Source organism: Ruditapes philippinarum, unplaced genomic scaffold, assembly GCF_026571515.1.
Source record: "Ruditapes philippinarum isolate M1 unplaced genomic scaffold, ASM2657151v2 ctg3707_1_1_1_1, whole genome shotgun sequence".
Taxonomy (NCBI): Eukaryota; Metazoa; Mollusca; class Bivalvia; order Venerida; family Veneridae; genus Ruditapes; species Ruditapes philippinarum.
The window spans coordinates 283,031-301,155 of NW_026862631.1; the positions used below are offsets into that span (position 1 = coordinate 283,031).

At 33.1% G+C, this 18,125-nt stretch overlaps 1 protein-coding gene across 1 annotated transcript; it reads right to left on the bottom strand.

Moving 5' to 3' along the window:
• Positions 1-2,744: 2,744 nt before the first annotated feature.
• LOC132719651 (neurogenic locus notch homolog protein 1-like) lies at positions 2,745-18,061 on the bottom strand. Its single transcript, XM_060703459.1, has 14 exons — positions 18,008-18,061; positions 15,107-15,270; positions 13,661-13,738; positions 11,885-11,967; positions 11,217-11,373; positions 10,591-10,740; positions 9,854-9,994; positions 9,169-9,348; positions 6,289-7,779; positions 5,758-5,979; positions 4,932-5,174; positions 4,303-4,422; positions 3,832-3,948; positions 2,745-3,294 (listed from the first exon to the last, which is right to left on the bottom strand). The coding sequence occupies exons 2-14, from the start codon at positions 15,174-15,176 to the stop codon at positions 3,146-3,148; spliced, it is 3,201 nt and encodes a 1,066-aa protein (XP_060559442.1). The 5' UTR covers positions 15,177-15,270; positions 18,008-18,061; the 3' UTR covers positions 2,745-3,145.
• Positions 18,062-18,125: the final 64 nt, after the last annotated feature.

Below are 18,125 nucleotides of genomic sequence, written 5' to 3' on the forward strand. Positions count from 1 at the left end.
ACCATTCTTAAAAGCTTTGGAAATATCCATAAAAAAGGTACATATTAATATAAAGAAATATGTATTAATGTGTATGAATTCAAAATATAAAAACTTATTCCTAATATATATGGAAATATAACCTTGATTACAAATTTATGGAAGAAGGAAGTTATTGTACTGACAAGAAAAATTTATCAACAAAATGAGAGATTAATATCGTCTTAAAATAAAACTGAAACAAATTCATAAAAAACTATTCTGTGAGTGAATTCAGCAACAACAACTTGCATTGAGCCATAACATGCAAGCTTCACTTCCATGCAGTTAGAGAAAATATCAATAACCCATAGGTCAATGGGAGTTATTCTTAATGTTAATTAAAGTGTATCCAAGTGTAAGTGACTAAAAATTTTGTACTGTTACTTTTTCTTTTTTTTTCAAATTAAAAATCTAAAAAATAAAAACCAACAGAAACAAGAGCCCGGTTTGAGCCGGGTGATGCTCCCCGAATAGGTTTTGGACACAGGAAAGTACACCTCTTGTAGTTTCAGAGTTATGTCCGTGGAAAAAGTTCAAAGTGCAATAATTCCAAAATTAGGCAAGGCAGAGTTACAGTTCTTTGCAGAGACTGCACTTCTAATCAATGTGATCTATCAACCTACAAAGTTTCTTGATGATATCTCTTATGATTTCCAAGTTATGTCCTGGACAATTCAAAAAGTAAAAATAAACAAAGGGCAATAACTCCAGAATTAGGCAAGGTAGAGTTATGATTCTTGTGCACTGCACATCTACCCATTGAGATTTATCTACCTACAAAGTTTCATGTTGATATCTCTTATAGTTTTACAGCTATGTCCTGGACAAGATTTTTCTAAAAGGGGAGATTATTCAAAAATAAGGCTTAACAGAGTTATGGTTCTTTTGCACTGCACCTCTACTCAATGAGATCTATCTACCTACAATGTTTCATGTTGATATCTCTTACAGTTTTAGAGTTATGCCCCGGACAAGATTTTTCTATAAGGGGAGATAATTCAAAAAGCAGGCAAAATAGAGTTATGGTTCTTTGACACTGCACTCCCCCTCGATGCCCTCTACCACTGTATGAAGTTTCAACAAATTATCTCCAAGGGTTTTCAAGTTATGTTCCGGACAAAGTTCAAGTTCAAAGTATTAAAATAAACAAAGGGCAATAACTCCAAAATTAGGACAAAAAGAGTTATTGTTCTTATGCACTGCACATCTATGCATTGAGATCTATTCACCTACAAAGTTTCATGTTGATATCTCTTATAGTTTTAGAGTTATGCCCCGGACAAGATTTTTCTATAAGGGGAGATAATTCAAAAACCGGGCAAAATAGAGTTATGGTTCTTTGACACTGCACTCCCCCTCGATGCCCTCTACCACTGTATGAAGTTTCAACAAATTATCTCCAAGGGTTTTCAAGTTATGTTCCGGACAAAGTTCAAAGTATTAAAATTAACAAAGGGCAATAACTCCAAAATTAGGATGAAAAGAGTTATTGTTCTTATGCACTGCACATCTACCCATTGAGATCTATTCACCTACAAGTTTCATGTTGATATCTCTTATAGTTTTAGAGTTATGCCCCGGACAAGATTTTTCTATAAGGGGAGATAATTCAAAAACCAGGCAAAATAGAGTTATGGTTCTTTGACACTGCACTCCCCCTCGATGCCCTCTACCACTGTATGAAGTTTCAACAAATTATCTCCAAGGGTTTTCAAGTTATGCTCCGGACAAGACAACGGACGGACAGACGGACAGACGGACGGACGGACAGACGGACAGACGGACAAGGCGCCGACTATATGCTCCCCCGAAATTTTTCGGGGAGCATAAAAAATGTCAAAATTGACTATTTATTCTGGGTAATGAAATAAATATAACACATAGGTTTGTGAGAAACAGTAAAATATCATCCCTCGTAAAAAACTTTTACCGAGGCATTACAGTATTTTTCTCAGGATGATATTTTTACTGTTACTCATAAGCCCATGTGTTATTAATTTAGTTTGTGTGTTAAATTTAGTATTTTGATATTGGACTTTAACAGAACAATTGTTAAAATAAATGACTACTGTCAAAACAAATGAATAGTGAATAGTATAATTAGACATTGTCAGAACAAGTGAAACATGTGAAGATAAAGTGAAGTGCTAGACAAATATACAGGCAAACTAACAGTGACATCTATATCAATTTTGAACCATTAATTAGTATTAGTATTATTAGTTAGGTGAAAAAAAACAAAAAAAAAATAAATCATGCAGCACATCACAGAGACTTACCTCCTAAAAACACAACCAAAAAATACAAGAAATTAAATTTTTAAAGTAAGAAATTTTACAGTTTTTTCATCTTTATCATAGGAATAATTTAAATATTGTATTCACAATGTCTCTTCTTCTGAGATTCAATTAAATATAAAAGCAGTATTTAATTGAATTATACACCAATATATAAATTAATATCATCACCTTAGTGCAGTAACGGGTTAACTCCTTATATAATTTAATTGGAGTTAACACATTACTGCACTAAGGTAACTTTATTAAAGAACAAATCTAGTGAACATCATCAACAAATTTAAGATTTGTTAACACTGAAATTTTAAAACACGTGTTAGGCACAGATCATATACACAAAGTGTAATGATAAACATTGAGGAATTCAGAATATTCTGATTTTCTTATATTCCAAGGCAAGAAAATGAATAAAACTTTAAAAAATAAAATCTACCTAGATTAAAAGGGACTCAACTGAGGTTTTTTTACATCGAACCAAACTGGAAGATTTTTTTTCAAGATTAATGTACCATTTGATGTAGGTTTAGATCTGTATCTTGTGTGCAAAATTTTCGATCACTGTCTCACTCAGTCTTTCTCGAAAAATTACTTTAATTCAATGTGAAAAGTGGTCCAAAAATGAAAAGCCCTAAAAAATTTAACTCCAATTTGGCTTAAAGTCACACAAATGTATCATTTTAAATTTAAATATTAAGTGTTTGAGTATTTCTTTTTTATCTTTGCATATTTAGTGCTTCGGGTAATCTTCGTAAGAAATTCAAATTTAACATTTTTAGGCTTTGTGAACCTCAGTGGAGTACCTGTAAGTAACATTGAACAAAAATATGTTACAAACCTCTAGTATATTCGCAGAATATACCATAGAACTGCGGAGGACATTCACAATATGCCGAGATAGAGTCATTATTACATGTTCCGTTGTTCTTACAAGGCTGGTGATCCTCGCAATTCTTTATCTTTGTTTCACAACGAGGTCCTGAATAACATCGAATTTTAATACAGATTTAAACCTTTAACCTGCTGGCAGCAATGGATTCTACCCACACCACCTGTGCCGACCAAGATCAGCCATCTGGTCATTATCTACACTGTTTATTTTTCAGTCGGTACTTAATTTTGAAATTTTTTCCTGTAAGTGGTCAATGGTCTTATCCAGACTCAAAAATAAACAAGTCCATAAATGATGTTCAGCTTGGTAAGAATTAATAATGAGTCATATGTCAGGCTTTATTTCAACAAAGTATCGTTTTTTTGCATTATTAAAGGTACAAAAGGGCACCTGATTAGAACCACCGATGTTCCATAAGCTAGCTGGACTAAGCTCCTCACATGAAAGAATCCAAGGTCGCTGTTGGGATTCAAACCAACAGCAATGAGGGGCTATTGGTTTAATGTCAAGGACCTTAACCACTCAGCCACTGACGCCTTTACACACATCTATAGCTTAGTCTTTGTTTACTAGGATAAAAGTAGGAACTATATAACCATTTTTCATTAATATCAAATGTTGTACCTGTGTAAGCTCCCTGACATATACATGTGTTGTCTGAGCCACTGTCAGCTACACATATGCCTTGGTTATGACACGGTCTGCTACTACATAAATTGATGGCAGTCTCACAGTTCTGACCTGAATAACATCAATATATCTTTTTATAAAATAATAATATGTTGAGAACCATAGACATGTATCAAAAAAAATATAAATCAATTTATGTTCCAGCCTTTTCAGTTAAAATGCATTATAAATTATGAACATGTGAAAACATTTACACTTGTGCAAAAAATTACCCTAGAGATCAGTTTTGCCTGTTTTCAATAAAAAAAACCCCCCAAAAACAACCAAGAAAATAATACCAGTTTTGTATGACATAATTCTTTTAATATCTTTCAGAACTGGTAACAAAATTAATAATTTCCCTGTCAGACAAATTAACTTTTTTAACAATACAAATTGTTCTATATCTAAAATTCAACCCCATACCTGAAAATCCAGGTTGACAAATACACTGATAACCCTTTAAGGTATTGTCCACGATACAATCACCAGAGTTAAGACAAGGACCATTGTCACAGGCTGATACTGACTCTTCACATCTTAATCCTGAATCAAGAAACATTTTTTTTAGTGGCGGTGAAGCCGTGTGGTTAACACATCAGACTAGTAATCTAAGGATTGCTGACTGCGCAGGTTCAAACCCTGTCAGGGGCAAGACGTTGTTTCCTTGAGCAAGAAACATTACACTCATTGCTAAGTACTGGTTTGTTCCAGGAACGGATAACAAAGTGATTTAGATAGAATTGACAAAATTACATTTTCTTTTGCCAGTCAGGTTCTAAGTCACTGACAATAACTTCTAACTTTAATGGTAAACAAAACTCTCAGAAGCCTTCTACATTCTGGGACAAGAGAATACCTGAGTAATGTATCATCAATCTTCAGTATGCTTCCATTAATTCCTTTCTCATATGAAAGAATTCAAAGTCTGCAGTGGATTTAAACCCACTGTGGTAAAGGGTAAGTGATTCAAAACCAGCATCTTAAACAACTCAGCCACAGCCGTGACAATAATTAACATACATGACATTCCCATACTTAAATTTTTTAAATACCTTTGTAACCAGTCCTGCATTTACAAGAAAACGGTGTGACACAGTCTGGTCCGATACATCGCTCACAGGTGGCGCCATTGAAACATGGCTGTGAAAAACAAACGTCTATCTGATCCTGACACAAGTTGCCATAGTAACCAGGGAGACATTTACAAATGAAAGACAAACTGCTAGGCTCACATTCCGCATTATTCTGACAAGGTTGAGAGTCACATGGTGTGACCTTGACATCACATTTTGATCCTGAATAAAAGCAAATATTATTTACAGACCCATAGTGTTGTCTGCACTCACATTTGTAAAAATTATGCCATGACCTTTACTTTTGTTCCAACTTATCTTTAAAGGCAGTAACAATGGTTTTTAATTATCCCATTAAATAATCAAAATGGTGATTATGACAGAGAGATTATGAGATACAAAATAAATCAATATTTGAAAAAAAAAATTATTTTTCTACTGCCATATGATCCGTAAATGTTACCTCACAATTAAGGATTAATCTGCAGAACACTGATGGTCTTTCAGAATTTACCTTTACTCAAGCAAAAAAATAAAATTGGCAGTGACTGTGAGCCATTTTTTTCTTCTAAATATAGCAACATTCATGCTTTTTTTAGTAACAATTCCAAAGAAATGTATAGCATACCATCCTTTTAAATAATTCCAGTAGTAAACATTTTTGTTTAAATATAACCTAATTAAGTTAATATTGATATACTTATAAATGTAAAGATAAATCTGTTATCTATTTACAATTTTGAGGTCTGACCCTCCCATCATTTCTCCTTTTACACTGCAATGTACATGTAATAGGATTTTATACCTTTATATCCATTTTCACACACACATATTGTGGTCTCTGCTTGATTCACACAGTTACCATGGATACAAGTACTCTCATTACAGGAGGAGATAACTCTATCACAAAGGTCACCTTCATGACCTTCACTACAAATACAGGTGAAGGTCAAACCATCTTTAGAGTTGCTGCAGTCTCCATGGATGCAAGGATTTGCGGCACATGGCAACAGTACCTCACAGTGACCTGTAAATGTTAATAGAAGACAGTACATTTTGTTGTTGTTGTTTTTTTTTTTTTTAAATTGATAAAAACAATTTCAAGTTAAAAACTAATGGTTACTTAAAATGTAAAATTTAGCCCTTGTTTAGCTTATATCCTTTCTGTATGTTCAGTGGTTGGGAACCCAAATATGATGTTAATCACGCTCATTCAGACAAAAAATAGATAAAAATAGGTTCAAATAGGAGATAAAAAAACGTCTTTGGTACTGATAAACTACCAATATATAATATGGTAGCTTCAACTTGTTTTAATCTTTATTGCTAAGCTTACCTCCATCATAATTAGACGAGCATTTACAAAAGTAACTGTCCCCTTGGTTAAAACACTGACCATCATTTTTACACGGACCACTAGCACAAGGAACGTACATCTCACAGTCTTTGCCTGCATAATTTGTCAAACAGTTGCACAAATAAACTCCTTCTTCCTGATGCTGACAGGTTCCGCCATTTTTACACGGAGAAAGTTCACAGGGATACTTTGCTATCTCACACTTCAGACCAATAAATTTTTCATCGCAAAGGCATGAGTAAGAGCCGTCCTCTTGCTTGACACATGTACCCCCATTTAAACATGGTTCGGTACCACATGGATCAAATGTTTCGCATCTTTTGCCTACATAAGAAACAGGACAGTCACATGTGAAATCTTCGTCCTCGTTCATACATTTACCATCATTGAGGCAGGGCGATGAAGCACAAGGGAGATTACTCTCACAATACTGACCCGTAAACCCTAATTTACATATGCACTTAAAACTTGAAAAATCCTCCTCATTTTCACAAAAACCACCATTTTCACATGGGTTAGAACTGCAGGGTAACACAGACTCACAAAATTCACCAGTAGTTGTTGCGTCACAAATGCATCGATACTCTTTATCATTCACATTTTCACATGTTGCTCCATTTTGACATTGGTTATTAATGCATGGTGACGGGATATCACAAAATTGCCCTGAATAATTTTCTAAACATTCACAATTAATACCACTTTCTGATGCTATACATCTTTTTTTATTAATGCACATATCACATGTGACCTGAACCAAAACAGTTTCACAATTTTTACCAGTGTAGTTAGAGGTGCAAACACATTCGTATCCATTCTTAGACACCATACAAGTTCCTCCATTTATACACAGACTGTTTTCACAAGGACTTAACAATGTTTCACACCTTTTCCCAGTATAATTGTCTAAACATTTACAACTAAATTCACTTGTCGAAATATCAGAACATATTCCGCTGTTTTCACAAGGTGATGAAGAGCATGGTAAAACGACCTCATTCTCACATATTCTTCCTGTAAACTGCTCACTACATGTACATTCAAAACCTAAATTAGCTATTTCAGAACACTGACCATCATTTTGACAAGGATTTGGAGAGCATCTTGATTTTATTTCACAAAATTCTCCAAAATATCCCTCCAGGCAAGTACAGGTCTCTGCACCATTTATAATCTCACATTTCCCGCCATTTTCACAAGTGCGTAAGCTGCACAGTATTTGTGTTTCACAACTGGCTCCAGTGTAGGACTCAGAACAAATACACTTGAACTGGTCTCCCCCTTCGGTAACACATTTACCAAAGTTCTGACATGGCTGGCTGGCACAGGGTACTGGTATTTTGCACTCAGAACCGGCATAATTCAAAAGGCATGTACAATGGTAAGAAAGGCCCATGGCTGAACATTCACCACCATTTAGACATGGAGATGTTTCACATGCAACATTGTTAAAGATTTCACAATGGTCACCTGAAATGTTAACAGTAAAAATTGCTTAGAGCTTAACATTTTTTCAAAATTATTTTAAACTAGAAATGTGTCCATAGGACACGGATGCCCCCACACGCCACTGTTCTGTCAATCTTATGACTATAGGTCAAATATTTTTTGGACTACATGTGCCACAAGTCTAAAACTAAAAATCAACAAAGGGCCATAATTCTGTTAAATTTGGTCGCAGCAAAAATTCCTTCCTTTACTACCATCTACACATTAAGGTTGTTCATCCTTGGAAGTTTAAGCAAAATCTGCCATTCGGTTTAAGAGGAGTTGCGTTCACAAAATTTCTACATAGTATATAGTGAAAAAATCAACAAGGGGCCATAATTCTGTTAAATTTGGTCGCAGCAAAAATTCCTTCCTTTACTGCCATCTACACATTAAGGTTGCTCATCCCTGGAAGTTTAAGCAAAATCTGCCATCCGGTTTAAGAGGAGTTGCATTCACAAAATTTCTACATAGTATATAGTGAAAAAATCAACAAAGGGCCATAATTCTGTAAAATTTGGTCGCAGCAAAAATTCCTTCCTTTACTACCATCTACACCTTAAGGTTGTTCATCCCTGTAAGTTTAAGCAAAATCTGCCATCCAGTTTAAGAGGGGTTGCGTTCACAAAATTTCTACATAGTATATAGTGAAAAAATCAACAAAGGGCCATAATTCTGTTAAATTTGGTCGCAGCAAAAATTCCTTCCTTTACTACCATCTACACATTAAGGTTGTTCATCCCTGTAAGTTTAAGCAAAATCTACCATCCGGTTTCAGAGGAGTTGCGTTCACAAAATTTCTACATAGTATCTAGTGAAAAAATCAACAAAGGGCCATAATTCTTTTAAATTTGGTCGCAGCGAAAATTCCTTCCTTTACTACCATCTACACATTAAGGTTGTTCATCCCTGTAAGTTTAAGCAAAATCTGCCATCCGGTTTAAGAGGAGTTGCGTTCACAAGATTTCGGGACGGACGGACGGACTGACGGACGGACAAGTGCAACGCTATATTCTCCCACATTGTGGGGGCATAAAAACTGTTCATCGTCTGCCATTTCATGGCAAAACAGCTGAATTATGAATATATTTGAGGAAAAAAGATTCTGGATGTTAATATTTCTAAATATCTACCTATCTAAAACTAAATATAGAATCTGGGCATGCAGCAGATAATCCATTTAGAGAAAATTTAAAGTTCATTTTTTTAAAAAGTTTTATATATACATACATGTATATATATTCATTTCCTTCTTCTATGATAAATCAGACTCAATTGAGTTAATTGAAAAACGTAAAAGTAACCTAACTGTAATACGAAATTTAAACGAAAGTAACCCAAGTTTATTTTTTTTCATAAAAAAACAATTACCTGAGAAAGGTGAAACACAAAAACACCTATAACCATCTACAACTGTATAATCAACAACACACTTCGCACCATTTTTACAAGGCCCTGAGTAACACGGATCAATTTTAGTCTCACAGAAAGCTCCTGTATAACTTGGACCACATTCACAAGAATATGAATTAACTTCATCCACACATATACCTACAAAGAAAGGTATGGATGTCCTTTAACAACAAAGTCTACAACTTTGTACAGATGCCTTTAAACAATTAGCATATTGGCAGCAACTGAATCAATCTCGGCCTCCAGGGAAGTGAAGAGATCAGCTGGTATATCTAAGCTGTCTGATCATGACCTGCACTGTTCTCTATTCAGTCATTACTTATTTTGAAATTTTCCCTAAAAAATGATGAATGATTTTGTCCAGATAAAAAGATGGGCAAGTCCATTTGTGATGTCAGCAAGTTTTGTAACTGATCCAATTTTGGGCCATTTGCAAATGTTATGAGCATTTTTGTCAGACTCTATGAATTTCCACAGTTTTGCTGTATCATAAATATATCATATGTTCTTATGTCATTGAAGTAAAGTTAATTGCTGAGTAATATAACTGGTAATAAAAAAAATAATTGGAATACCACAAGTGGGCATAAATGAAAATAAAATCTGACACTCGAATTATATTCATTTTAAAACCCTCTCTTACCTCCATTGGTGCATCTATGTCCTTCACAATCATTTATATTTATCTCACATATCGGCCCAGTGTATCCCGGCAAACACGAACATCGTTTTGGAGAGCCTCTAGTGGCAGGAATACAAACACCAAAATTCTTACATGGGTCGCCTTTTAAATGACAAAAACATTTAATAAACATCTTAAATAAATGATTCTTAAATGCCAAGGAAAAGTATTCATATATATAATTAAAATGTATACATAATTATTTACATGACTAAAGCAGCAGTATATCGTCACCATAGTGCAGTAACAGGTTAACTCCTTGCATAATTTCATAGGATATAATCCGTTACTGCACTAACATGATGATATACAGATAGATCATGGCATTAACAAACTGTAACAATCAGGGCATTCCTGTAATAATTTTTCTAGAAACATGTATTAGACTATTATCCATGTAATAGACTTTTGATTCTGAAACTCATATAACCATAAAAAAAATGCAAACCATCTTTAAATATGAAGATTTCACTACAATTGTTTCATTAAAAAAACAATTAAGCGAAATAACAACAGAGGTGTGATGGCCTTTTGTTTAAAATGACCATCTCTCAACAAATTTTTACTTATGATATGAAGATGCTCTTTCATAATATGACGCCACTACTGGTTAGTCCAGGAAATAGACTGAAGCAAACATATAATTTTTAAGATCTTAATTCACAATCAAGCATATAAATATGTTTTAAATAATATACCATCAGGGCAGGTCTGGATCCTGGTGCAATGTTTCCCAGCTCTACCCGCCGGACAGTCACAGAGGTATTTATTTAGTCCATCATAACACTGGCCCCCATACTCACAGGGGTTATCTTTACAATCATCAATGTTGATGTCACATAATTTACCTGTAATTATAATTTGTAAAGTTAATGATATATATACACTTCATAATTTAATCCTAACATTACTGAATTTGTGTAACTGTTCTGCCTGACTGATTTTAAAAGGGTTTATTGTTATTTTCAGGTTTTCTTCACTCAAAATACAGAAACTGGGCATATAAATATATAGGATCTACACTGAAAGCATAGACTAGCATAACTGCTTTTATAACTCAGTAAGTTTCAGATTTTAGCTTGATATATCTACGTTTGTTATATCATTGTCTTGAATTTAGGGTACTATAATACAAAGAGGTGCAACTTGGGGGATTTTCTCTACACTACAAGGAAGCATTAAAAATAACTGAAATAAAATCTCATTAAAAATGTTGTTGTGATGTAGGAAAAATAGCCCTAAATAAGACAAAAACCTATTTACAATCTCTTATTAAATATTAATATTAATCATTCAAAATAAAATGGTTAAAGTACCCATTTACCTTCAAAGGCTTTGTTACAGATACACCTGTATCCGGCGGCCAGATTTATACATACACCTTGTATACAGGGATTTGTTTCACACATCAATTTTTCTACTTCACATCTTGTTCCTGTGAATTCCTCCCTACATCTGCACTTAAATGAACCTTTAACAATCTGAAAACAAGAATTATCAGTGCTCTTGACTTCTTTCAATGCTTGGAAAATACAAACAAGAGCTTGACTATTGCAGAAATTTTATACATTCACAAAGGGAAGTTACTCACTGAAAATCAATACTTGAGATAGTAACCTACACCTATTAACTTGACAAAGTTTGCAGTCAATACCTTCAATGCTTTAGAAAATAGAACTTACAATAAAAACCATAACCAGGAATTGTATAACTTCACAAAGGAGTATAATTCAGTAAAAAATCCATGCTAGAGTTATTGGTCTTGAACAGTGACCTACAATTATCATTCCAAAGTAACATATAAAGTTACATGTCAAATCTTGACAAGCTCATCGAGCTGCCTGCCCTTCAGATGACATAACAGCATGTTTTATAAGTCTTAGAAAGGAAAAAAAGTCAGAAATACTAACTATCTAATCACTATAAAAGCCCATTCAAGTGATATGTAAGGAAACAAATTAAATTGATAAAACAAGTAAAACATTACTCTACCATACAAGTTCCACCATTCAAACAAGGCTGGGATTCACATACTCTGTAAATGTCTGGCCACATACACTGACTTCCTCCGTACCCTGTAAATGTTTTACAAATGTTACAAATGTTATGAGAATGAACAAAGATTTATTTATCTATAAAATCAAAGTTAAAGTTAAACACAGATGCCCATAAAAATGACATGGTTAAATCTCCTCCGTGTTTAACATAGAAATAATAAACATGGATGACAAAGACATCTTAACCCTCAAAGGGACTTGATCCACTGACTTTTTTTACATGAAGGGACTAAATATATTTTTCAGAGATTAATATACCATTTGATGAAAGTCTGACCAATAACTTGTGTGCAAATTTTCAGATCATTCCCTCGCCCCTTGTTCTTGAAAAATCATTTTTATAACAATAAATGACCCAAAAAAAATGAAACACTTTTCACTCAAATTGGGCTAAAAATTGCGAAAAAAATCTATATTCAATTTAAATTTAAATCAAGTACATTTCTTTATTGTCCTTTGTAGAATTTTTCCATATTTACTTACAAGTGCTTCACTTGGTCAACCAGTACATGCATGTAAGAAGTTCAAATTTCAAATTTGATGTTGTAACGTAAAAATAAAATGGAATTCTCCTTTAACTTCTTTGAAATGAAAATGATATTCAACCTTTGTCATCAGTAGCACTAGAGCAAGGCCATCTGGAACATCTCACTTTTTGATCTGACCCGGCTCTGTATTGTAAAGGTAGCTTAATGTTTGTTTGTAATTTGTCATCGTAGTCCTGTAAACTTTGGACTGTCTATTCCAAATTCAAGACAAGGCAAATCAATTTACATAATTTCAGCAGGTTAAGTGGCAAACACTATTGTTCTCCCCATTGTTCTTTTAGTCATGTAATACAATTTACTAACCCCATATGAGAAAACCAGAATGACTTGCATCAAAGAAAATTCTATTGTTATCTATTGTTCTCAAATCCACTTAGGTAATCTTGAAATTTTAATTTTTATGTCAACTAGTGGGACATTATTGATAACACAAATGTTCAAATAAATGTAACCTAACAATAAAGAAAATAAACAACTTTCATGATACACTTTTTATTCAAGATCAGTCTGTAAGGAAATTAAAAATAAAACTGCTTAAATTCTTTTATTTTTAAAATGGGTTCAAAGTAAATATGTTTGAATTTTTAAATGCATGCAAAGTTTTCATTTGCCAATTGGATGTCGACATTTAAAAAAAAAATTTTTCCCCTACTTTACCATGGCAAAGTGCTTTTCTATGGCAATCATAATTTGCCATGGCAAATATATTGGTAATTTTACCATGGCAAATCTTTTTTAGAAGTGCATTTAAGGTATTGAATTTATTTGAACACATACTTCAGATGCAATTGTATGTTTTCAATTGAAAATTATTCATTTTTTAATTTTGCCATGGCAAGACCATAGTAAAATTTGCCATGTCAATTTTGTTAAGACTTTTTTAGGAGGTTTCCCATGGCAAATATTTTTAAAAGTGCATAAAATGTCATTTTTCAAATTTTCTTAAGGCATTTATGCATTAAATTTATTAAAGTGTAATGAAAACTGCATGAAAGTAAATTATGTAATTCTTCAGACATGTACGTATTTCATTCTAATTAACCCGTAACCTGCTGAATTTTTATAATGAATTTGTCCAGGTTTTAATTGGAACAGTCCACTTGTGACAAAGGGTATTCAGGTTACAAATGTTGTGCTTCATTATAAATATGTATAAAACATACCTGGAATGCAGGAGCAGTAATATCCGCCACTTCCAAGTTCTGTACACACTCCATTTAAACATGGTTTAGTATCACATACTATAAAATAAGCATGATTATATAAACAGCATTAACATGATATTAAAATATATATTTTCACCTTAGTGCAGTAACGGTTTATCTCCTAGTAAATTATATAAGGAGTTAACCTGTTACAGTACAAAGGTGACAATATAGACCTATATATATATACTAATGAGAATGTATCTTGATAAAAATCTTTTTTTGCAAGTATCTAAATTGAAAGAATGATGTTTGTAAATTTCCAATCAAGGCTTTCGGACATATGTGAAAAAATCATCACTGTAATTTATTAAAAATAGCTGTTGAAAATTTTGTAATGAATTTTTATTCTGTTTTATAATACAATTTTTGTGCATTAAATAACAGAGGCATTTTTTATTAAACAAAACAAAGAAAACCGCAGAAATGACCTGTATAGTCAGCAACTGGCAAAATTTACCATAAAAAAATTAAATTTGTACAAACACATTATTCTCTTATTCATAATCTTAAACAGCTAATAAGATAAATTTACCATAGATGTTTATATCAAGGTATCTTATGTATATTTAAAGAAACAATGTTGGCTATGTGCAAATTTTAGGAGTAATGATTACAATGAACTTCATTCAAATATGATTACATAGCCTGAATTTGTACTAAACAAACTGCCTAAGTAGACTGATGTCATGTTACCTGCTTAAATAAGTCCTTAAATGAAAATTTTTTTTCCATTATTCTCCTTGTTTTATAAAAATTGAAGGGAATATAAAACTACTGTGAAATCATTTAAATTCAAGGGCATAAAATTTCATGATTTGCCAACAAAAAGCACTTTCCTGGGGTCGTAACAATGTGAAATTTAGTTATAGTTACCAATTCATTCTTATGTTTATCGTTTTAAACTTCTATAAAATACATGATAGTCTAATAAGTCACAGGTTAGCACACAATTTGTCTCATATTGAAGTTTGTATGCAACTGCCAACCACATTGCACGTCTTTTATGGTTCTATTGACTGATTGCATGGGCATACTTTATATGAGCCGGGCCATGACAAAACCAACATAATGGGTTTGCTACCAGCATGGATGTAGACCAGCCTGCGCATCCGCACAGTCTGATCAGGATCCATGCTGTTCACTTACATACTCAATAACAAGTGGAAAAACTGATAGCGAACAGCATGGATCCTGATCAAACTGCGCGGATGCACAGGCTGGTCTGGATCCATGCTGGTCGCAAACCCATTATGTTGGTTTTGTCATGGCACGGCTCATATTATCTTGGGCACAATTTGTTCATGGGATTTATTATCATGGCTGACCTGCATTATCCACCAAATCCACAAAAATTTATCCCTCACAAATTGAAATGCTTTTACACGTAAAACAAAGATTTACCTGCACACAATGTTGTTCTATAGATTACTATTAAGCACCACAGATGTATAATAATGGCTTTTCCATCCATCACCGAAATAATGTCCTAAGAAGTTCATGGCACCCTTCAAAAAACATCACTTGATTATCCATGCCCTGTTTATTACACTTCTTATGGTTGGGCACTAACAAAAGAAAAGAAAAATGCAAACTTTATTAATAATAAACTAATAATCATTTGAAACATGCATGTGTTATGAAAAGAAAAGAGAATGAAAGTAACTAATTGCTTAATATTGTTATTTGAAATGAAGTGCTCTTTATCTATTTCTAGCAAATTTAATACCTTGGGTCTTGATGTGGTAGACATTTATGGCAAGTTATTTTAAAATCATTCAATGCATGACAATGTTGAAGTTTGGAAACTAATGTGTCTTATAAGCACAAGTACCCTTCAAACTATTAGAGTGACCTTGACCTTGGAGGAAGGAACATGGGTCTTACACACATGCCATCTTTATGTGGTAGACATTTGTGCCAAGTTATTTTAAAACTCTTCAATGCAAGACAAAGTTATAGTCCGGACATGAATTGTGTACCTATAATGAGTACCTTCAAACTATAAGTGTCACCTTGACATTGAAGGTAGGGACATGGGTCTTGGACGTGACATGTTGTCTTGATGTGGTAGACATATACACCTAGTAAGTTATTTAAAAATCCTTCGATGCATGACAAAGTTACAGTCCGGACACGATTGTTTGTACCTATAAACTCTAATTGGGATAAAGTGAACTTCAAAATGGTAGTGTGACCTTGACCTTTGGGGACACGATTATTGAAAGTTACTGTTAATCTGATCATTCTATATTAACTTAACAGTAAGACTGCACTGGTATTGTATTAAAAACATGACCAAGTAATTTTAATAATCTCAACTTATTTTTTTAAAGACAGGATTTACATTGGTCTTAAAGGATGATTTCTTTTCTATTTAAACTTCAGCCTTTCATTCAAAATGGCCAAACATCATCTGCAAAATTTATTACTTGTGTATGTGTTTTGTCTAGCCAGTGACTCTCAGCCAGATGTTTTTATTAAAAGCTCTCTTGGGAAGGATGAGAGATAGTGTGGGATGTGATACTGAACTGCGTTTTGACTTTTTTGTAATTGTCCAAATCACAATGTTAGCATTTAACTAGAATTTTACTACCTGACTAATGCCACGGGCAGGGCCTTTACCATTAAGGCTTTAAACTTTGAAAATCTTAAAGACAATATTTCTCCAATTTCCAGAGTGTGGTTGAGTTGTGATTTTACAGTTGACCAATTATTTTATGCAAAATCAGAAGCAAATATAAACTGATGAAACTAGAAGTATAAATGTCTCTTCTTTCTACCCTTTGGTGCATGCACATAGCAGAGAAGGCACAGGGCATTCGCAGAAGATTTGCGGCTTGATGGCTAGACAATTATAAACTACCCAGTACTCGGCGGAACGACATACCCAAATATACCCAAATACACCCAAATGTAGCAATATTTATTTTTGTTTGTATAAAATATAGATTATAATGAGAAATAAATAAATATTTGTAAAAAATATGACTTAGCCTGCTATAACTTTCATTCATTTCGTTGAAATGGGCAGTTAAGATCTTGTAAGAAAATAAAGTTGTGACATTTGCTTATCTACAATATAGATTCTTTATGAATGTACATGCAATTTTAATTCAAGATATGATATTTGTTGTCTACACTTACATCTTTAATGTGTAATTTTGTTGAAATTTCATATCATATACAAATGTCCATGTTATTAAAAAAAAAAAAACTTTAATGGAGTACATATACTGTATTTTGGTTCAAAACACAATGATAGGAAAATGTATATTTGGGTATCGAATTGTATAGATTTATTCAGGGAATAGACATAAACACATACAATGTTATCACATATATCAACTTGCATATGTATATAAAAACACACACATAAATGCAACAAAAATAATTATCAGATTAATTAATGAGTATGTTCTATGTCACCCTAGGATTGCCCATTTAGCTAAAAGCTTATTTCCAATGGGGTAATTATCACACTAACTTACATAATAATAATACATGAATTAAAGAAGTTAAAATAAATGACAATTTTTAAAAAAATGTTCAACAATCAAGACACATTTTCAATATAATAAGACAAGTACATTGTACACAAACAAAATGAAATAAATTTCGTATGTTTGATTATATCTTAGTGAAAGTGTACAGTATATTGTATTCATGATTAAAACAGCACTTTTTTATTATAAAACATTTATTTTTAGTATAATTGGACAATATTTGGGTATATTTTGGTATATTTGGGTATTCGTGCTGCCCCCAGTACTTCGGTACACATCTACTTTGTCTACCACTACAGACCTGTTGCCGATGTCTTTACTAAAGTAAAGTGGCCCTACAAAGTAGGCAGAGGCCAAAAGAAAAGTGTGCTAAGGTGTGTGAGCCCCTAGTACAGACATTGACGGCTTGAAAGGCAGGGCATTACTTGGCACCAACAGCAGTTTAAGGGCTACCTCCCTTTCATATTATCTCAGATTACTGCACATACAATGTGCATTTAGGTTCTCATTGACTGCTGTACAGACAGTGCTCTAAAATCATATTGGCTAGCACTCAGTGGAAATTGCAATGAGTGTCTATCGTAAGGTTAAAGGTCCAAAACGAATTTTAGGCTGAAATGCCATGGAGCAAATCTTTCTTGTTACCTTCTTCCAGTATTTTCAGACTTCAACTTCAACCATTTTCTCTAAATGTTCGTGCTTACAATAAAAATATACATGTATAAATCTTAAATGATTTGTTTTACTTTCATGTACAATAAGAAATGAATAGTGACGTTAATAAATAAATAATTCTTACACAGAAAGCAACAGATGTCCAATTATTGATTTTGGATTGTTTACAGTCGCAAACCAAACTTATGTTTGTCGCAAAATTTGAATTGCCTTCGAAAAAGATTTTTACAGTATAATCTTCG